Source organism: Bombina bombina, chromosome 6 (assembly GCF_027579735.1).
Source record: "Bombina bombina isolate aBomBom1 chromosome 6, aBomBom1.pri, whole genome shotgun sequence".
Taxonomy (NCBI): Eukaryota; Metazoa; Chordata; class Amphibia; order Anura; family Bombinatoridae; genus Bombina; species Bombina bombina.
In genome coordinates, this window is record NC_069504.1 from 701249440 (window position 1) to 701272941 (window position 23502).

Sequence of the window (23502 nt, forward strand, 5' to 3'; positions counted from 1 at the left end):
ACGCAGCAAGGCCCACTTCACTTAACGTGGACTACGGCTAGACCCAATCTTTGAAAAAGAGGAAAGAACAGTGTAAACCTACTCTGGCTTTCTATACTGGGTAAAATCTTGCTTGTAGCAAAAGAAATCCAATTTTCTTCAGACACCAAAACTTCACCTCCTCCATGGACCAAGGCAAAGAGAATGGCGGGGGTTTGTGGGAAGGGAAGTGATACTTAACAGCTTTGTTGTGGTGCTCTTTGCCTCCTCCTGCTGGCCAGGAGAGATGTTCCTAACAGTAATTGAGTAAGTTGTGGACTCACCTTATCTTAGGAAAGAAATTTGGGTTCAGTATCCCTTTAATACTAAAGTTAAAGTGCTAGTGCATGTTATTGTTGCACTTTAGCATGAATAGACCTGTGTGTTTAATACCTGCAAAGGAGGTAAAACTAAGTCAGCCCTGGAGAAGCAATGCACTACTGGTCCTGAGTTGAACATGAAAGCTGACCTAATTAAAGATGGCATTAAATGCATAGCCACCAGTCATTGCCAGTGTATTGTTGTTTTACTGTGTTTAACCCTTTTGTGGAAATTAAATAGTGCAATAATAAAATGCTCTAACACATTAGAATATTTTTATTATTTCATGTCCCTTAAAAAGTAGGTGGTTAGTCAAAAATATTATTTGCTATCAATATATAGAGCAGTTTCATTTTTATACCCCTTTAACTCTTTAAGTAACTTTCATACAAAATAACCTACTTGCTGCCCCCAAAAAGATGAAGGAAACCATTATTTTTTGTTAAAAACTTTTATTAATATCTGTTTTTTTGATTTATATCATAATGTGCAATGCTCCAGTCTCACAGTTAAGGGAACACACAGCGATATCTTGGCACTTAGAGGAGCAAAGAAAGTATAGGGGAGTGAGTGAGCGTGGTTTGGAAACTGCGTTATGCCCCATCCACTCCAAAGAGAAAGAGACAGGATTCCGCAAGCATCTGCGACTGACAATCAAGAGTGCGCAATTATTGAGAGGTTTGTAACGGCAGAAGGAAAAGGTGGGCTAATTATCTTTTAAGTCTTTTTTTTTTTTTAACAGTTAAAAAATAAAAAAAAATAAAACAAACAGCCTTGGTGGGGAGAGAGTCATTAAAAATATATATATTTGCAGCCCTCCCCCTCTTCCTTGCTTTTTCTGTTTGAAGAGAAGCCAGTCATTGTGTTGCTTTTAAAATGGCTGCAGTGCCCATGGTAGGCTTTGGTCCCACCGTTCATATTAGCGTAAGATGAAAATTTGTCAGGTAACAAAGTCACCTGTGTGTACATAATGTATATACACATAGTGATATACATACACTTTTCAAGGGGGCTTTATCCTGATTCTCACCTCCTCCCATGCATCCATTGCCAGGAAAAAAAAAAAGAAAGAAAATATTTACAACCTTTATAAGCCCAGAGGAGAGTAACTTAGTGAGAATCGCTTTGGATGAGGAGAGTTAAATATTCATATGTACAGAGGTCTGCTGTCCTGTTTGACTAGTGCACATTTTTCCCCACTTAGCGCAAAGTAGTATCACACCTCCTAACCCCTGTCTCACCAACTCCCCTGTAAGATCTGGGATTGTATATTTAATCTATGTACAAAATAAAACTATTTACTCCCTTGCTAACATTATTAAAGCTCACAATTCCTCCATATTGCTGCTTCATTGACAAGTAAAAAAAAAATCCCTGGGATTGAGCGAGAAAAGGAGTTAGTTTTCCAGAAGAGGAGAAGAGGTATATACGATGGAATTTAAGGGGAAAAATGCACATATGTATAAGTGTGTACAAATATACAGATAGGGGAAATAAAAAGTATTTAACACTACTTCTTTGTAGGTTTTTACAAAATCTTTCTCATAGGGATGTGAATTTGTCCAACATACACATTTTCTTTATACCACTAGTGAAGAAACTGGTGTATACAGTACCTGTATAAACACTACCAAATAAAATTACTTTCTATAATATTTACAAAATCAGTGATCTTTCTATATCTGATCTATAGCAGTCATCTTCACCGTACATTACTCCATACATTCATACAGAACACACACACACTGTATATGCACCCTCTAAAACTAGAGGGACGGGAACTAAGCACGTTTCAACTAGAATGAATTCCTTCGGGTTAAAATTGTGTGAGTATTTTATGTGTTTTTGCTTTTTTTTTTTTTTTTAAATAGACATTTGAATGCAAAATTAAAATGTTCTAATTTGTTAGACATATTTTCGAGGTTACCAAGTAAACTATGGGCTAGTTTCCTCTCCAGCTGTAAACCTTGTGAATTGGTTGTACCATCAAACATCTCCACTTAAATGGACATTTCTTTTGGGGCATTTTAGTTTGCCGTTACTAGCTCAGAAGGAAAAAGTCACAAGCCAGCTCAATGTTAAAGATAGGAAAAAGTTAAATGTCTTGCCATTTTTTATCCTTAGGGCATAAATTAAACATGTTTAAAGAAAAAGAAAAAAGTAATTTTTCATGATTCATTTTAAAAGCATAATACATTTTCAAACGTTATAATAATTTAAAATAATGTTAAAAATACAAAAAGGCAACATGTATGTTTCAATGTGTAAACAAATGTCTTTTAAAAGAGGGCAGTACTATTTATAACAAAGTTTCTTTAGTCACAAAATTGTCCCTTTTCAATACCAATGTTATTCTTGATACACTCTGAAGAGTTAAACGTTGGTTTATTTATTTATGATAAAAATATATATTAAATGGTCAAATATATGGCTTTAGCATTAAAATTGTAAAAATGTTTTAAGTTCTTGACAAGTTAAATGTTTATATAAAACAAAATGTTAAAGGGATGTTTAAAACACTTAATTCATAAGCACAGTATTGAAGTTTTTCTCTGCCTCTCTAATCATATGGGTGCCACCGTGTTGAAACTGAACTTTCACTGCTTTCCAGTAATGACATTTGCACATGTGCAGCACTTCTCCAGATACTCGCCGCATTCCAAAATGGCAGCACCCATAATTAGAGGGAGGTGCATGAAATGTATTTAAAGTTTAAATGTGACATTCAATATTTGACTGTTAAATGGACATTAAAGGGACAGTCTACACCAAAATTATTATTGTTTTAAAAGATAGATAATGCCTTTACTACCATTTCTCCAGCTTTGCACAACCAACATTGTTATATTAATATTCTTTATAACATTTAAACCTCTAATTTTCTGCCTGTTTCTAAGCCACTACAGACAGCCATAGATAACATTGTGCTCTCTCCTGTGGAGTTGTGCCTGACACTGCACTAACTGGCTAAAATGCAAGCCAATAGATACTAAATACATAGCCATGTGATAGGGGGCGGTCAGAAGAGGCTTAGATACAAGGTAATCACAGAGGTAAAAGTATGTTAATATTACCATGTTGGTTATGCAAAACTGGGGAATCGGTAATAAAGGGATTATCTATCTTTTTAAACAACACAAATTTTGGAGTAGACTATCCATTTAAACATTCATTATGTGATAGCTGCACTTCATAGTACTGTTTTCTCAGAAAATATAAAAAAGGCATGTCTAGAATGTGCATTTGTGTATGCATGTAATATTTTCCAGTATCTAAGTGGACTTTTGTTATCTCTGAATAATAAAAGTGATATTTTCCACTCTTGTATGATATATACACACAGACATTAGTATTGCCATAACAGTATGTCTATAATTAGATGCACTGACATATACATACATTATACACACAATTATGTTGCATTCACACTGTACAACTATACAATCTCTACTTATCTGACTGCCAAGTCACAAGTAGCGCCATAATTCTCATTTACTCATCTACATATACTTTATGTCTGCTGCAGTGTCTGTACTGTAGTAATGTTTGACTCTCCATGTGTGAGGGGTTTGAACAGGCACATATTTTGGAGTGAGGGGTAATGAAATAAAATGGTCTCTCTCCCCTGGGCAGTAGGAACGCAGGAATCAGGTTATCATAGGCCTAGTGATACAGAGTATCTAACCCAATTGCACTATAAAACGATGCAGAGTATCTATGTACAAGACAACTTCAGTCTGCAATATGGGGTATTCCCATACTGTATGTAGCTCGGTGCTCTTTATAATGTTGCAGAGTATCTCTATACACGGATAATGAACACGCTGCGCTATATAATGACACTGCGTATAACTGTATACTGATAATGGACACGTGGTTCTGTATAATGATACGGAGTACCTCATGCAGTAGTGTATAGTGATACTGAGCACCTCCACACCAGTCCCACAATTGTGTACAGTGTTCAGCCATACTGAGCACCTCCTTCTGTGGCAAACAGATGACAGCCCATCTCTTGAGTGCCTTATAGTCCACACACCTCCTCCTTGTGTTGTAGAGGAGGGGATATCTACATTTCAAGGATAATGGTTAGAGAGTCATGGCATTCCCTCACCAGGCTCTCCATCATACCCTGTCCCATGCTCCCCAACAGTTGCCCCACCCATTAGGTCAGGCTCCATCTTGCCAGTGTCATTGATAAAAGATGTGTAGGCATCTCCCTCAGCCATCAGCAGCTTCAGTTTGGGGATCCAGCTCTTGCGCACAACACGACGTGCATTTGTACACATGTCTGCAGCAATGGCATTCATCTCACTCTCCTTGAAGTTAGGTGCAAAATTTTGGCAGTAAACTGTGGAAGAGGAGGACAAAATTTACACATATAGCAAAAGCTCCCAACCAATTGCATCCATTTATGCTTTGCTCTATACCACTATATATCTCTTTCTGCTGTGCTACTGTCACTATTTCACGCTGGCTGCTGCATTCCTGATTGATGCTTCCACCACATCTCACTTTATGCTGTACTAATGGGTGACACTGCTTATTCACTTTCCTCACTGCTCTGCTGCCAGGTGTCAATTCCCCTATAAAACCCTCACTACTGTGCTACTGATTATCACTACCCACCCTGCACCTCCCTCAATGCTGTGTTACCGAACTGATGCTACACCCACATCTCCCTCCATACTTGCGGGCACTGTCTCCAAATCTCCCTCAGTCAACTGTCACAACCTCTGGCTCTCAGATGCGCACACCTCCTATGCTTTGATATAAAAAAACATTATATACAAGTCTTTACTCGATTATAGGTGCCTTTTGTTCACAACGTCTACGAGTGCGGTGTTACAAATAGATACTTACATTTTACTGCATGAAGGACTCTGCTGTCCAGTGGTTTTCTGCTGGGGTCATTAGTAGATGAACGAATTCCTGTACCACAGCTGTTAGCTAAAGTATTTCTAATGCACAGAATAAAAAGCAATTATTCCACCTCCTCCTGACATGATATATAGATTAACATAACCATCTGACCTAGTTCCTAAATCCCCCCCTCTCCCCTGTCTTATTTTCATCGAACACCCTACCTTGCACCTTCAAAACTGCTTCTTTAACTCTTCTATCTTCTGTTTCATCACAAATGTCCCTTGCGATTACTCACCATCCCAAGCACATACCTACATCTTTTTCAACAACAGTTCTCTTTATAGCTCAGCTAGCGTAATCATTCCACCTGTTATCTCTTCTCTAATCCCAGAGTGTTTTACTCTCACCTGTCAAAGAAGGAAGCCAAGAGTCTGCGAAGCAAGACTTTATGTCGTGTTCCAGCACTAATATGACAGTTCATGAGCTGAGCACGAGTAATGAATACATTTGTACCTAGAATATAGAAGTAAAAAGACAATTTACATCTCATTACAGAGGGGGGAAAAAAAATTACCAAAAATTTACTAAAAGCTGTCTCAAACGTCACCAGTTGCTATATAGTTGATGATTTATTAAAGAATGGAGAGGCAAGAAAACCCATTAACACAATGAGAAGAACTAAGGGACACAGTCAGTACCTCCCACTGTATGGTAACAGAAGAGAAATATGGGATGGAATATGAAGTATTCCACCTAACCCCTTAATGACTAAGGACATTCCAGGCACGTCCTACAAAAAGCAGTGCCTAGCACGTCCTCTGGGGTTTCCAGCGCTGGAAGCGATCGTGATCGCTTCCAGATGCTTTCAGGGTATTGCAGTGATGCCTCGCTTCCAGATGCTTTCAGGGTATTGCAGTGATGCCTCGCTGGAAGCGATCGCGATCGCTTCCAGATGCTTTCAGGGTATTGCAGTGATGCCTCGATATTGAGGCATCCTGCAATACCATTTTTTTACCCACCGATGCAGAGAGAAACACTCTGTGGCGAGGGGCGGGAGCGCGGGCGCATGAGAGAGAGGTGGGGCAGGCGCGTGCAACCACTTTACAGTTACACATAATGTTAACGTAAGGAGGTAGATGGGGGAAATAATTGTTGGGAAAGGGATCTGGGAGGGGGCAGCTACACTACGTAAAAAATGGGGTTATGAAAAAATAAATTAAAAAGTATGCAAATTTGATTACAAACTGAGTACTGGCAGACAGCTGCCAGTACCTAAAATAGCCACTAATAGGAAGAGAGGGGAGCTTAAAGGGACAGTATACTATAAAATAGTTTTTCCCTTAATGTGTTTCCAATTACTTTTTTACCAGTTGCAGAGTATAAAATGTATGATAATTAGCTTTTTAAGGTTTATTTGTGTATTTTAAAGCTCTGATTTTGTGTTTTGAAGCCACAACCTAATAAAATGGGTTGAGCTTGTAGATATAATCAGATCTCATTACTTTATCACATTGTGTAAATATACAGGCTTCTTTATCTTATATCTGTCCATAAACCAATCACCAATACTTGGAGAGAACAATGGAAAATTAACATTGTATTACCTTATCTCTTCTATAACCCACTGGGAGTGTAATTTCTTCTACTGGCTGTGTTAACACAGCTTGGCCTCGAGACCAAAAACTTTCAGGATGGGTGGGGATACTACAGGTTAAATAAACTATTTAATATGGCAAAATAAGGGTAATGGAAATACTTATCCACTTATCGTGGAAGTTGGAGAGTTAGGGGGGAAAACCTACACTGCAGAAACATACATATATACAGGGAGTGCAGAATTATTAGGCAAATGAGTATTTTGACCACATCATCCTCTTTATGCATGTTGTCTTACTCCAAGCTGTATAGACTCGAAAGCCTACTACCAATTAAGCATATTAGGTGATGTGCATCTCTGTAATGAGAAGGGGTGTGGTCTAATGACATCAACACCCTATATCAGGTGTGCATAATTATTAGGCAACTTCCTTTCCTTTGGCAAAATGGGTCAAAAGAAGGACTTGACAGGCTCAGAAAAGTCAAAAATAGTGAGATATCTTGCAGAGGGATGCAGCACTCTTAAAATTGCAAAGCTTCTGAAGCGTGATCATCGAACAATCAAGCGTTTCATTCAAAATAGTCAACAGGGTCGCAAGAAGCGTGTGGAAAAACCAAGGCGCAAAATAACTGCCCATGAACTGAGAAAAGTCAAGCGTGCAGCTGCCAAGATGCCACTTGCCACCAGTTTGGCCATATTTCAGAGCTGCAACATCACTGGAGTGCCCAAAAGCACAAGGTGTGCAATACTCAGAGACATGGCCAAGGTAAGAAAGGCTGAAAGATGACCACCACTGAACAAGACACACAGGCTGAAACGTCAAGACTGGGCCAAGAAATATCTCAAGACTGATTTTTCTAAGGTTTTATGGACTGATGAAATGAGAGTGAGTCTTGATGGGCCAGATGGATGGGCCCGTGGCTGGATTGGTAAAGGGCAGAGAGCTCCAGTCCGACTCAGACGCCAGCAAGGTGGAGGTGGAGTACTGGTTTGGGCTGGTATCATCAAAGATGAGCTTGTGGGGCCTTTTCGGGTTGAGGATGGAGTCAAGCTCAACTCCCAGTCCTACTGCCAGTTTCTGGAAGACACCTTCTTCAAGCAGTGGTACAGGAAGAAGTCTGCATCCTTCAAGAAAAACATGATTTCTCCAACATTGGTGTGTCCTGTCCACGGCGTCATCCTTACTTGTGGGAATATCTCTTCCCCAACAGGAAATGGCAAAGAGTCCCAGCAAAGCTGGCCATATAGTCCCTCCTAGGCTCCGCCCACCCCAGTCATTCTCTTTGCCGTTGCACAGGCAACATCTCCACGGAGATGGTTAAGAGTATGTGGTGTTTAGTTGTAGTTTTTTTATTCTACTATCAAGAGTTTGTTATTTTAAAATAGTGCTGGTATGTACTATTTACTCTGAAACAGAAAAAGATGAAGATATCTGTTTGTGAGAGGAAGATGATTTTAGCAGACAGTAACTAAAATCGATTGCTGTTTCCACATAGGACTGTTGAGATGAAGTAACTTCAGTTGGTGGAAACAGTTAGCAGACTTTTCTGCTTAAGGTATGACTAGCCATATTTCTAACAAGACTGTGTAATGCTGGAAGGCTGTCATTTCCCTCATGGGGACCGGTAAGCCATTTTCTTAGTCTCAAACAGAATAAAGGGCTTAATATGGGCTATAAAACTGGTAGACACTTTTATGGGCTAAATCGATTGCTTTATTTGGACATTTTATACATGTTTATGCTGATAATTCACACTTATAAACTTGGGGAACGTTTTTTAACGTCAGGCACTATGTTAGACACCTTTTCCAGTCAGGAAGGGCCTTCCCAGTTGTAGGCTGAGCCTCATTTTCGCGCCATTACTGCGCAGTTGTTTTTGAGAGCAAGACATGCAGTTGCATGTGTGAGGACCTGAAAGTAGTTGGAAAAGTTCATAGAAGGCGTCATTTGGTATCGTATTCCCCTCTGGGCTTGGTAAAGTCACAGCAAAGGCTGTAGCTGGGACTGTATAGGGGTTAAATCTGTAACCGGCTCCGGTTTCGTTATTTTAAGGGTTAAAGCTCTGAAAATTGGTGTGCAATACTTTCTCCAACATTGGTGTGTCCGGTCCACGGCGTCATCCTTACTTGTGGGATATTCTCTTCCCCAACAGGAAATGGCAAAGAGTCCCAGCAAAGCTGGTCACATGATCCCTCCTAGGCTCCGCCCACCCCAGTCATTCTCTTTGCCGTTGCACAGGCAACATCTCCACGGAGATGGTTAAGAGTTTTTTGGTGTTTAAATGTAGTTTTTATTCTTCTATCAAGTGTTTGTTATTTTAAAATAGTGCTGGTATGTACTATTTACTCTGAAACAGAAAAGGATGAAGATTTCTGTTTGTAAGAGGAAGATGATTTTAGCAGACAGTAACTAAAATCGATTGCTGTTTCCACATAGGACTGTTGAGATGAAGTAACTTCAGTTGGTGGAAACAGTTAGCAGACTTTTCTGCTTAAGGTATGACTAGCCATATTTCTAACAAGACTGTGTAATGCTGGAAGGCTGTCATTTCCCTCATGGGGACCGGTAAGCCATTTTCTTAGTCTCAAACAGAATAAAGGGCTTAATATGGGCTATAAAACTGGTAGACACTTTTATGGGCTAAATCGATTGCTTTATTTGGACATTTTATACATGTTTATGCTGATAATTCACACTTATAAACTTGGGGAACGTTTTTTAACGTCAGGCACTATGTTAGACACCTTTTCCAGTCAGGAAGGGCCTTCCCAGTTGTAGGCTGAGCCTCATTTTCGCGCCATTACTGCGCAGTTGTTTTTGAGAGCAAGACATGCAGTTGCATGTGTGAGGACCTGAAAGTAGTTGGAAAAGTTCATAGAAGGCGTCATTTGGTATCGTATTCCCCTCTGGGCTTGGTAAAGTCACAGCAAAGGCTGTAGCTGGGACTGTATAGGGGTTAAATCTGTAACCGGCTCCGGTTTCGTTATTTTAAGGGTTAAAGCTCTGCAAATTGGTGTGCAATACTTTCTCCAACATTGGTGTGTCCGGTCCACGGCGTCATCCTTACTTGTGGGATATTCTCTTCCCCAACAGGAAATGGCAAAGAGTCCCAGCAAAGCTGGTCACATGATCCCTCCTAGGCTCCGCCCACCCCAGTCATTCTCTTTGCCGTTGCACAGGCAACATCTCCACGGAGATGGTTAAGAGTTTTTTGGTGTTTAAATGTAGTTTTTATTCTTCTATCAAGTGTTTGTTATTTTAAAATAGTGCTGGTATGTACTATTTACTCTGAAACAGAAAAGGATGAAGATTTCTGTTTGTAAGAGGAAGATGATTTTAGCAGACAGTAACTAAAATCGATTGCTGTTTCCACATAGGACTGTTGAGATGAAGTAACTTCAGTTGGGGGAAACAGTTAGCAGACTTTTCTGCTTAAGGTATGACTAGCCATATTTCTAACAAGACTGTGTAATGCTGGAAGGCTGTCATTTCCCCTCATGGGGACCGGTAAGCCATTTTCTTAGTCAAAAACAAACAGAATAAAGGGCTTATTATGGGCTAAAAAACTGGTAGACATTTTTATGGGCTAAATCGATTGCTTTATTTGTGCATATTATTCAAATTTAGGCTAACAATTGACATTTATAATCTTGGGGAACGTTTATAAAAACGGCAGGCACTGTATTGGACACCTTTTTCAGTCAGGGGGCCTTTCTAGTCATAGACTGAGCCTCATTTTCGCGCCACTAATGCGCAGTTGTTTTTTGAGAGCAGGGCATGCAGATGCATGTGTGAGGATCTAAGAATCTCTGAAAAAGCTTTTAGAAGGCATCATTTGGTATCGTATTCCCCTCAGGGCTTGGTTGGGTCTTAGCAAAGACTGTATCTGGGACTGTATAGGGGTTAAATTGAAAAACGGCTCCGGTTCCGTTATTTTAAGGGTTAAAGACACTTTAAAGCCTTTAAAATTTGGGGTGCAATACTTTTAAGGCTTTAAGACACTGTGGTGAAAATTTGGTAATTTTTGAACAATTCCTTCATACTTTTTCACATATTCAGTAATAAAGTGTTTCTGTTTGAAATTTAAAGTGACAGTAACGGTTTTATTTTAAAACGTTTTTTGTGCATTGTTGACAAGTTTAAGCCTGTTTAACATGTCTGTACTTTCAGATAAGCTATGTTCTATATGTATGAAAGCCAATGTGTCTCCCCATTTAAATTTATGTGATAATTGTGCCATAGCGTCCAAACAAAGTAAGGACAGTACTGCCACAAATAATGATATTGCCCAAGATGATTCCTCTAATGAGGGGAGTAAACATGATACTACATCATCTCCTACTGTGTCTACACCAGTTTTGCCCATGCAGGAGGCCCCTAGTACATCTAGTGCGCCAATACTTATTACCATGCAACAATTAACGGCTGTAATGGATAACTCCATAGCAAATATTTTATCCAAAATGCCTACTTATCAGAGAAAGCGCGATTGCTCTGTTTTAAACACTGAAGAGCAAGAGGACGCTGATGATAATTGTTCTGTCATACCCTCACACCAATCTGAAGGGGCCATGAGGGAGGTTTTGTCTGAGGGAGAAATTTCAGATTCAGGAAAAATTTCTCATCAAGCTGAACCTGATGTTGTGACATTTAAATTTAAATTAGAACATCTTTGCGCACTGCTTGAGGAGGTGTTATCTACTCTGGATGATTGTGACAATGTGGTCATTCCAGAGAAATTATGCAAGATGGACAGGTTCCTAGAGGTTCCGGTGCCCCCCGACGCTTTTCCTATACCCAAGCGGGTGGCGGACATAGTAAATAAAGAGTGGGAAAAGCCCGGCATACCTTTTGTTCCTCCCCCTATATTTAAGAAATTATTTCCTATGGTCGACCCCAGAAAGGACTTATGGCAGACAGTCCCCAAGGTCGAGGGGGCAGTTTCTACTCTAAACAAACGCACTACTATTCCTATCGAAGATAGTTGTGCTTTCAAAGATCCTATGGATAAAAAATTGGAAGGTTTGCTTGAAAAGATTTTTGTACAGTAAGGCTACCTTCTACAACCAATTTCATGCATTGTTCCTGTCACTACGGCAGCCTGGTTCTGGTTCGAGGAACTAGAAAAGTCGCTCAGTAGAGAAACTCCATATGAGGAGGTTATGGACAGAGTTCACGCACTTAAATTGGCTAACTCTTTTATTTTAGATGCCGCTTTGCAATTAGCAAAATTAGCGGCGAAAAATTCAGGGTTTGCTATTGTGGCGCGCAGAGCGCTTTGGCTAAAGTCTTGGTCAGCGGATGTGTCATCCAAGACAAAATTACTTAACATTCCTTTCAAAGGTAAAACTTTATTTTGACCTGATTTGAAAGAGATTATTTCAGACATCACTGGGGGAAAGGGCCACGCCCTCCCACAGGATAGGTCTTTTAAGGCTAAAAATAAGCCTAATTTTCGTCCTTTTCGCAGAAATGGACCAGCCTCTAATTCTGCATCCTCTAAGCAAGAGGGTAATGCCTCACAACCCAAACCAGCCTGGAAACCAATGCAAGGCTGGAACAAGGGTAAGCAGGCCAAGAAGCCTGCCACTGCTAACAAGACAGCATGAAGGAGTAGCCCCCGATCCGGGACCGGATCGGGTGGGGGGCAGACTCTCTCTCTTTGCTCAGGCTTGGGCAAGAGATGTTCAGGATCCTTGGGCGCTAGAAATAGTTTCTCAAGGTTATCTCCTGGAATTCAAGGAACTACCCCCAAGGGGAAGGTTCCACAAGTCTCACTTATCCTCAAACCAAATAAAGAGACAGGCATTCTTACATTGTGTAGACCTGTTAAAGATTTGAGTGATACACCCAGTTCCAATAAAGGAACAAGGAATGGGATTTTATTCCAATCTGTTCGTAGTTCCCAAAAAAGAGGGAACGTTCAGACCAATTTTGGATTTGAAGATCCTAAACAAATTTCTCAGGGTACCATCGTTCAAAATGGAAACTATTCGAACGATTCTACCCACCATCCAGGAAAGTCAATTTATGACTACCGTGGATCTAAAGGATGCGTACCTACATATCCCTATCCACAAGGAACATCATCAGTTCCTAAGGTTCGCTTTTCTGGACAAACATTACCAGTTTGTGGCTCTTCCATTCGGATTAGCCACTGCTCCAAGGATTTTCACAAAGATGCTACGGTCCCTTCTAGCGGTTCTAAGACCAAGGGGCATTGCAGTAGTACCTTACTTGGACGACATTCTAATACAAGCGTCGTCCCTGTCAAAGGCAAAGGCTCATACGGACATCGTTCTAGCCTTTCTCACATCTCACGGATGGAAGGTGAACAAAGAAAAGAGTTCTCTGTCCCCGTCAACAAGAGTTCCCTTCTTGGGAACAATAATAGATTCCTTAGAAATGAGGATTTTTCTGACAGAGGTCAGAAAATCAAAACTTCTAAGCTCTTGTCAAGTGCTTCATTCTGTTCCTCGTCCTTCCATAGCGCAGTGCATGGAAGTAATAGGATTGATGGTTGCAACAATGGACATAGTTCCTTTTGCACAAATTCATCTAAGACCATTACAACTGTGCATGCTCAAACAGTGGAATGGGGATTATACAGACTTGTCTCCAATGATTCAAGTAGATCAAAAGACCAGAGATTCACTCCGTTGGTGGCTGACCCTGGACCATCTGTCCCAGGGAATGAGCTTCCGCAGGCCAGAGTGGGTCATTGTCACGACCAACGCCAGTCTAGTGGGCTAGTGGGCTGGGTGCGGTCTGGGAATCCCTGAAAGCTCAGGGTCTATGGTCTCGGGAAGAGTCTCTTCTCCCGATAAACATTCTGGAACTGAGAGCGATATTCAATGCTCTCAGAGCTTGGCCTTAACTAGCAAAGGCCAAATTCATAAGGTTCCAATCAGACAACATGACGACTGTTGCTTATATCAATCATCAAGGGGGAACAAAGAGTTCCCTGGTGATGAAAGAAGTGACCAAAATAATTCAATGGGCGGAGGATCACTCCTGCCACTTGTCTGCGATCCACATCCCAGGAGTGGAAAATTGGGAAGCGGATTTTCTGAGTCGTCAGACATTTCATCCGGGGGAGTGGGAACTCCATCCGGAAATCTTTGCCCAAATAACTCAATCATGGGGCATTCCAGACATGGATCTGATGGCGTCTCGTCAGAACTTCAAGGTTCCTTGCTACGGGTCCAGATCCAGGGATCCCAAGGCGACTCTAGTAGATGCACTAGTAGCTCCTTGGACTTTCAACCTAGCTTACGTATTCCCACCGTTTCCTCTCATTCCCAGGCTGGTAGCCAGGATCAATCAGGAGAGGGCCTCGGTGATCTTGATAGCTCCTGCGTGGCCACGCAGAACTTGGTATGCAGACCTGGTGAATATGTCATCGGCTCCACCATGGAAGCTACCTTTGAGACAGGACCTTCTTGTTCAAGGTCCATTCGAACACCCAAATCTGGTCTCCCTCCAACTGACGGCTTGGAGATTGAACGCTTGATTCTATCAAAGCGTGGGTTTTCAGATTCGGTGATAGATACTCTGGTTCAAGCCAGAAAACCTGTAACTAGAAAAATTTACCATAAAATATGGAAAAAATATATCTGTTGGTGTGAATCCAAAGGATTCCCATGGAATAAGATAAAAATTCCTAAGATTCTCTCCTTTCTTCAAGAAGGTTTGGAGAAAGGATTATCTGCAAGTTCTATAAAGGGACAGATCTCTGCGTTATCTGTCTTACTACACAAAAGACTGGCAGCTGTGCCAGATGTTCAAGCATTTGTTCAGGCTCTGGTTAGGATCAAGCCTGTTTACAGACCTTTGACTCCTCCCTGGAGTTTAAATCTAGTTCTTTCAGTTCTTCAAGGGGTTCCGTTTGAACCCTTACATTCCATAGATATTAAGTTACTATCTTGGAAAGTTTTGTTTTTGGATGCAATTTCTTCTGCTAGAAGAGTTTCAGAGTTATCTGCTCTGCAGTGTTCTCCTCCTTATCTGGTGTTCCATGCAGATAAGGTGGTTTTGCGTACTAAGCCTGGTTTTCTTCCTAAAGTTGTTTCTAACAAAAATATTAACCAGGAGATAGTTGTACCTTCTTTGTGTCCGAATCCAGTTTCAAAGAAGGAACGTTTGTTACACAATTTGGACGTTGTCCGTGCTCTAAAGTTCTATTTAGAGGCTACTAAAGATTTCAGACAAACATCTTCCTTGTTTGTTGTTTATTCTGGTAAAAGGAGAGGTCAAAAAGCGACTTCTACCTCTCTTTCCTTTTGGCTTAAAAGCATCATCCGATTGGCTTATGAGACTGCCGGACGGCAGCCTCCTCAAAGAATCACAGCTCACTCCACTAGGGCTGTGGCTTCCACATGGGCCTTCAAGAACGAGGCTTCTGTTGACCAGATATGTAAGGCAGCGACTTGGTCTTCACTGCACACTTTTGCCAAATTTTACAAATTTGATACTTTTGCTTCTTCGGAGGCTATTTTTGGGAGCAAGGTTTTGCAAGCTGAGGTGCCTTCCGTTTAGGTGACCTGATTTGCTCCCTCCCTTCATCCGTGTCCTAAAGCTTTGGTATTGGTTCCCACAAGTAAGGATGACGCCGTGGACCGGACACACCAATGTTGGAGAAAACAGAATTTATGCTTACCTGATAAATTACTTTCTCCAACGGTGTGTCCGGTCCACGGCCCGCCCTGGTTTTTTTGATCAGGTCTGATGAATTATTTTCTCTAACTACAGTCACCACGGTATCATATGGTTTCTCCTATATATATTTCCTCCTGTCCGTCGGTCGAATGACTAGGGTGGGCGGAGCCTAGGAGGGATCATGTGAACAGCTTTGCTGGGACTCTTTGCCATTTCCTGTTGGGGAAGAGAATATCCCACAAGTAAGGATGACGCCGTGGACCGGACACACCGTTGGAGAAAGTAATTTATCAGGTAAGCATAAATTCTGTTTTTAATGCTTTAAGACACTGTGGTGAAATTTTGGTAAATTTTGAACAATTCCTTCATATATTTTCACATATTCAGTAATAAAGTGGGCTCTGTTTAAAATTTAAAGAGACAGTAACTGTTTTGTTTTAAAACGGTTTTTGTGCTTTATTGACAAGTTTAAGCCTGTTTAACATGTCTGTGCCTTCAGATAAGCTATGTTCAATATGTATGAAAGCCAATGTGTCTCCCCCTTCAAAATTGTGTGATAATTGTGCCATAGCGTCCAAACAAAGTAAGGACAGTACTGCCACAAATAATGAAATTGCCCAAGATGATTCCTCAGATGAAGGGAGTAGACATGGTTCTACATCATGTCCTTCTGTGTCTACGCCAGTTTTGCCCACGCAGGAGGCCCCTAGTACTTCTAGCGCGCCAATGCTTATTACCATGCAACAATTGACGGCTGTAATGGATAACTCCATAGCAAATATTTTATCCAAAATGCCTGCATATCAGAGAAAGCGCGATTGCTCTGTTTTAAACACTGAAGAGCAGGAGGGCGCTGATGATCATTGTTCTGTCATACCCTCACACCATGTGACATTTAAATTTAAATTAGAACATCTCCGCGCACTGCTGAAGGAGGTGTTATCTACTCTGGATGATTGTGACAACTTGGTCATTCCGGAAAAATTATGCAAGATGGACAAGTTCTTAGAGGTTCCGGTGCACCCCGACGCTTTTCCTATACCCAAGCGGGTGGCGGACATAGTGAATAAGGAGTGGGAGAAGCCCGGCATACCTTTTGTTCCCCCTCCTATATTTAAGAAATTATTTCCTATGGTCGACCCCAGAAAGGACTTATGGCAGACAGTCCCTAAGGTCGAGGGGGCAGTTTCTACTCTAAACAACTGCACTACTATTCCTATCGAAGATAGTTGTGCTTTCAAAGATCCTATGGATAAAAAATTGGAAGGTTTGCTTAAAAAGATTTTTGTACAGCAAGGTTACCTTCTACAACCCATTTCGTGCATTGTTCCTGTCACTACAGCAGCGTGGTTCTGGCTCGAGGAACTAGAAAAGTCGCTCAGTAGAGAGACTCCATATGAGGAGGTTATGGACAGAGTTCACGCACTTAAGTTGGCTAACTTTTATTTTAGATGCCGCTTTGTAATTAGCTAGATTAGCGGCGAAAAATTCAGGGTTTGCAATTGTGGCGCGCAGAGCGCTTTGGCTAAAGTCTTGGTCAGCGGATGTATCATCCAAGACAAAATTGCTTAACATCCCCTTCAAGGGTAAAACTCTCTTTGGACCAGAATTGAAAGAGATTATCTCAGACATCACTGGGGGAAAGGGTCACGCCCTCCCACAAGATAGGCCTTTCAAGGCCAAGAATAAGTCTAATTTTCGCTCCTTTCGTAATTTCAGGAACGGAACGGCCTCTAATTCTGCATCCTCTAAGCAAGAGGGTAATGCCTCACAGTCCAAACCAGCCTGGAAACCGATGCAAGGCTGGAACAAGGGTAAGCAGACCAAGAAGCCTGCTACCGCTAACAAAACAGCATGAAGGAGTAGCCCCCGATCCGGGACCGGATCTAGTGGGGGGCAGACTCTCTCTCTTTGCTCAGGCTTGGGCAAGAGATGTTCAGGATCCCTGGACGCTAGAAATAGTTTCTCAGGGTTATCTCCTGGAATTCAAGGAACTACCCCCAAGGGGAAGGTTCCACATGTCTCACTTATCCTCAAACCAAATAAAGAGACAGGCGTTCTTACATTGTGTAGAAGACCTGTTAAAGATGGAAGTGATACACCCAGTTCCAATGACGGAACAAGGAATGGGATTTTACTCAAATCTGTTCGTAGTTCCCAAAAAAGAGGGAACCTTCAGACCAATTCTAGATTTAAAGATCCTAAACAAATTTCTCAGGGTACCATCGTTCAAAATGGAAACCATTCGAACGATTCTACCCACTATCCAGGAAGGTCAATTTATGACTACCGTGGATCTAAAGGATGCGTACCTACATATTCCTATCCACAAAGAACATCATCAGTTCCTAAGGTTCGCCTTTCTGGACAAACATTACCAGTTTGTGGCCCTCCCATTCGGATTAGCCACTGCTCCAAGGATTTTCACAAAGGTACTCGGGTCCCTTCTAGCGGTTTCTAAGACCGAGGGGCATTGCAGTAGTACCATACTTGGACGACATTCTAATACAAGCGTCGTCCCTTTCAAAAGCAAAGGCTCATACAGACATCGTTCTGGCCTTTCTCAGATCTCACGGATGGAAGGTGAACATAGAAAAAAGTTCTCTGTCTCCGTCAACAAGAGTTCCCTTCCTGGGAACAATAATAGATTCCTTAGAAATGAGGATCTTTCTGACAGACGTCAGAAAGTCAAAACTTCTAAGCGCTTGTCAAGTTCTTCATTCTGTTCCACGTCCTTCCATAGCTTAGTGCATGGAAGTAGTAGGGTTGATGGTTGCAGCAATGGACATAGTTCCTTTTGCGCTAATTCATCTAAGACCATTACAACTGTGCATGCTGAAACAGTGGAATGGGGACTATACAGACTTGTCTCCAGTGATTCAAGTAGATCAGAAGATCAGAGATTCACTCCGTTGGTGGATATCCCTGAACCACCTATCCCAGGGAATGAGCTTCCGCAGTCCAGAGTGGGTCATTGTCACGACCGACGCCAGTCTAGTGGGCTGGGGTGCGGTCTGGGAATCCCTGAAAGCTCAGGGACTATGGTCTCGGGAAGAGTCTCTTCTCCCGATAAACATTCTGGAACTAAGAGCGATATTCAATGCTCTCAGGGCTTGGCTTCATCTTGCAAAGGCCAGATTCATAAGATTCCAATCAGACAACATGACGACTGTTGCGTATATCAATCATCAGGGGGGAACAAGGAGTTCCCTGGCGATGAAAGAAGTAACCAAAATAATACAATGGGCGGAGAATCACTCCTGCCATCTATCTGCGATCCACATCCCAGGTGTGGAAAACTGGGAAGCAGATTATCTGAGTCGTCAGACATTCCATCCGGGGGAGTGGGAACTCCACCCGGAGATTTTTACCCAGTTGACTCAATTATGGGGCATTCCAGACATGGATCTGATGGCGACTCGTCAGAACTTCAAGGTTCCTTGCTACGGGTCCAGATACAGGGATCCCAAGGCGACTCTAGTGGATGCACTAGTAGCGCCTTGGACCTTCAACCTAGCTTATGTATTCCCACCGTTTCCTCTCATTCCCAGGCTGGTAGCCAGGATCAAACAGGAGAGGGTCTCTGTGATCTTGATAGTTCCTGCGTGGCCACGCAGGACTTGGTATGCAGACCTGGTGAATATGTCATCGGTTCCACCATGGAAGCTACCTTTGAGACAGGACCTTCTTGTTCAGGGTCCATTCGAACATCCAAATCTGGTCTCCCTCCAGCTGACGGCTTGGAGATTGAACGCTTGATTCTATCAAAGCGTGGGTTTTCAGATTCTGTGATTGATACTCTGGTTCAGGCCAGAAAACCGGTAACTAGAAAGATTTACCATAAAATATGGAAAAGATATATCTGCTGGTGTGAATCCAAGGGATTCCCTTGGAATAAGATAAAAATTCCTAAGATGCTTTCCTTTCTGCAAGAAGGTTTGGATAAAGGATTATCTGTGAGTTCTCTAAAGGGACAGATTTCTGCTTTATCTGTCTTACTACACAACGACTGGCAGCTATGCCAGATGTTCAAGCATTTGTTCAGGCTCTGGTTAGGATCAAGCCTGTTTACAGACCTTTGGACTCCTCCCTGGAGTTTAAATCTAGTTCTTTCAGTTCTTCAAGGGGTTCCGTTTGAACCTCTACATTCCATAGATATTAAGTTGTTATCTTGGAAAGTTTTGTATTTTGGTTGCTATTTCTTCTGCTAGAAGAGTTTCAGAGTATCTGCTCTGCAGTGTTCTCCGCCTATCTGGTGTTCCATGCAGATAAGGTGGTTTTTGCGTACTAAGGCCTGGTTTTCTTCCAAAAGGTTGTTTCTAACAAAAATATTAACCAGGAGATAGTTGTAACTTCTTTGTGTCCGAATCCAGTTTCAAAGAAGGAACGTTTGTTACACAATTTGGACGTAGTCCGTGCTCTAAAATTCTATTTAGAAGCTACAAAAGATTTCAGACAAACATCTTCTCTGTTTGTCGTCTATTCTGGTAAAAGGAGAGGTCAAAAAGCGACTTCTACCTCTCTTTCCTTTTGGCTTAAAAGCATCATCCGATTGGCTTACGAGACTGCCGGACGGTAGCCTCCTGAAAGAATCACAGCTCACTCCACTAGGGCTGTGGCTTCCTCATGGGCCTTCAAGAACGAGGCTTCTGTTGATCAGATATGTAAGGCAGAACTTGGTCTTCACTGCACACTTTTGCCAAATTTTACAAATTTGATACTTTTGCTTCTTCGGAGGCTATTTTTGGGAGAAAGGTTTTGCAAGCCGTGGTGCCTTCCGTTTAGGTAACCTGATTTGCTCCCTCCCTTCATCCGTGTCCTAAAGCTTTGGAATTGGTTCCCACAAGTAAGGATGACGCCGTGGACTGGACACACCAATGTTGGAGAAAACAGAATTTATGCTTACCTGATAAATTACTTTCTCCAACGGTGTGTCCGGTCCACGGCCCGCCCTGGTTTTTTTAATCAGGTCTGATGAATTATTTTCTCTAACTACAGTCACCACGGTACCATATGGTTTCTCCTATATTTTTCCTCCTGTCCATCGGTCGAATGACTGGGGTGGGCGGAGCCTAGGAGGGACTATATGGCCAGCTTTGCTGGGACTCTGCCATTTCCTGTTGGGGAAGAGATATTCCCACAAGTAAGGATGACGCCGTGGACCGGACACACCGTTGGAGAAAGTAATTTATCAGGTAAGCATAAATTCTGTTTTTCATGCAGGACAATGCTCCATCACACGCGTCCAAGTACTCCACAGCGTGGCTGGCAAGAAAGGGTATAAAAGAAGAAGATCTAATGACATGGCCTCCTTGTTCACCTGATCTGAACCCCATTGAGAACCTGTGGTCCATCATCAAATGTGAGATTTACAAGGAGGGAAAACAGTACACCTCTCTGAACAGTGTCTGGGAGGCCTGTGGTTGCTGCTGCACGCAATGTTGATGGTGAACAGATCAAAACACTGACAGAATCCATGGATGGCAGGCTTTTGAGTGTCCTTGCAAAGAAAGGTGGCTATATTGGTCACTGATTTGTTTTTGTTTTGTTTTTGAATGTCAGAAATGTATATTTGTGAATGTTGAGATGTTATATTGGTTTCAATGGTAAAAATAAATAATTGAAATGGGTATATATTTGTTTTTGTTAAGTTGCCTAATAATTATGCACAGTACTAGTCACCTGCACACGCAGATATCCCCCTAAAATAGCTATAACTAAAAACAAACTAAAAACTACTTCCAAAACTATTCAGCTTTGATATTAATGAGTTTTTTGGGTTCATTGAGAACATGGTTGTTGTTCAATAATAAAATTAATCCTCAAAAATATAACTTGCCTAATAATTCTGCACTCCCTGTATATGTGTGTGTATATATATATATATATAGTAGAGAAGAAAACAGCACTCTCTGGACTTAGCTTAAACAGATAGTTTAATCGGTAACGTTTCGGGGAATGCTCCCCTTCATCAGACCAACAACATACAAGTGAACCAAACTTTTAAACATACATAGACCCCTCCCCCTTGTGCAAAAACCGCCAAAACTGGTTGCCATGGCAACCATACATACAGTGCAAAGTAAATATAAATGATAAAGCAATAGTCTTGTCACTGAACCCAAACTAATCAATAATCATGATACATGGGCAGCTATACAAAGAGCCCTTGGCAGATATAGTCTAAAGCCCTTGAAACATAAAGTTTAGAACAGTGCATCTATACCCATATCACATGTTAATGTATATTATACAGGGAGATGTAACACAATACCCTTCTGCTTCAGGCTATATAAACCTATCAAATGTATCCTAGTTAATAGACCTGTGAACAAACAAAACCCCATCACATCAGTAACTATTAATAGTGTCAAGACTGACTTATACTGCACATAATCTTGATCCAATAGCGATCCGTTCTAACATTGATCAGTGATCCTAATTCCTACATGGAGGGATAATATGCTAACTGCACATTGAACCCACACAGGCCACAGCAACCATCCCAGCGGACGTGGAGGGTGCTGAGACACTATCCATGAGTGACTTGGATGCAGCAAGGATACTGTTTGATACCATCCTACCGGAAGATCCAGCAGACAATGCAGTGACTGTGTACAACCAACTGATCAAATTAAAGAAAAGAGAGGTAGATCTTAAGCTTCATGGCATCTACCTCTCAGAATACCACAGAAAAAGACTGATACCAAGGGGCTTTAGAATTAATAATGTGCCCACTATAGGCAGACAAAACTCTGACTTCTGCAGGAAAATGGGTGGCAATATTGAATAAATGCTCCTTGGACTTAATCCTATTAGTAGTCAAGGAAGTCAGAAGTCAGATGCAGAAAGCAAAGGAGGATATCAGCAATCTGGAGGAGATCAAAGGACATATCTTAACACAAGACAAGTCAGAAAATTGGATGGAAAAGATCAATACCCAATTACGTGACTATAACAATGCCCTAATTGCCTTTAAAAATAAGAAGCTGGGCTATGTTATGGAGGATTATAAAGATAAAAAAGTGTACCGGTGGACACTGGGACCTGTGGAAAGAGCCCAGTACCAGCCATGAAGACAAAGGAGATTTAGAACATATGCACACCGGCAACTAAACACTGTGGACTCTAGCTCTGGCTCAGATACTGAATATTCCAGTGACCGGCTACAGGAGACGGAGAATCAGCACAATACACAGCCTTTTTTAGGCATTACCACCCGCTCCAGAGGAAGGGGCGAAGACCACACACACGCAGGGGCGGATTTTGGAAGAAGACCCCCACTACAGCGCAGAAGGAGGAGGATGTGACTGTCAACCTTAGCCAACATGTCCTGAATGATGATGAAAGACGAGTACTCATGAAGGGCCTCTCTTTTGTGCCCACAACTAAACCTGATGACTTTACCACATACATTGATACTATGCGCTTCCAGAGACAATTGAAATTGGGGGACTTTTTCCAGGGAAAGGTGCTGGAAGATAACAGACACCCCTTTAAGAAACCAAGCACGTTTGAACCTCCCACAACCAATCCAAGTATCAAAACTTATACCCGTATGGTATAACAAAGATTGAGACAGGGTGAACATGGCCCCACCAGAAATAACATGACAGCAAGTGATTGGGAAGCTGTACAATCCCTTAGAAATGACTTTTCAATAGTCATACGCCCAGCTGATAAGGGTGGTGCAGTTGTCCTTCAGGACTACCAGGATTACAAGACTGAAATAGACAACTGGCGGACAGTTCTACATATAGGGCTTTACCCTGTGATCCGACCCTTGCTTATAAAGCACAGATTGATTCAGTCATTGAACATGCAGCAAGCATGAATTGGATAGATTCAACTACTAAGGAATGGTTGACTACAGACTATCCAGTGAGACCAAAACTTTATACATTACCGAAAATACACAAACAATTGGTACATCCACCTGGTCGCCCCATAGTTTCAGCACGGGGGTCATTGCTACAACCCCTGGCCAAGTTTGTTGACTCTTTGCTACAACTCTAGTTGTGAATATGCGGTCCTATTTACG

The 23502-nt window shown here is 41.7% G+C and overlaps 1 protein-coding gene across 2 annotated transcripts in view; it reads right to left on the reverse strand.

Moving 5' to 3' along the window:
- Positions 1–771: 771 nt before the first annotated feature.
- Positions 772–23502, reverse strand: part of NACC1 (nucleus accumbens associated 1) — a 101870-nt gene continuing 79139 nt past the window's right edge. For both annotated transcript variants that reach the window (XM_053717826.1, XM_053717827.1), the window contains exons 5-7: positions 5613–5718; positions 5203–5300; positions 772–4690 (exon numbers count right to left, since the gene is read on the reverse strand). In XM_053717826.1, coding sequence (XP_053573801.1) covers positions 4437–4690; positions 5203–5300; positions 5613–5718 — 458 coding nt within the window. In that variant the 3' untranslated portion in view covers positions 772–4436. The remainder of the gene's footprint in view (positions 4691–5202; positions 5301–5612; positions 5719–23502) is intronic.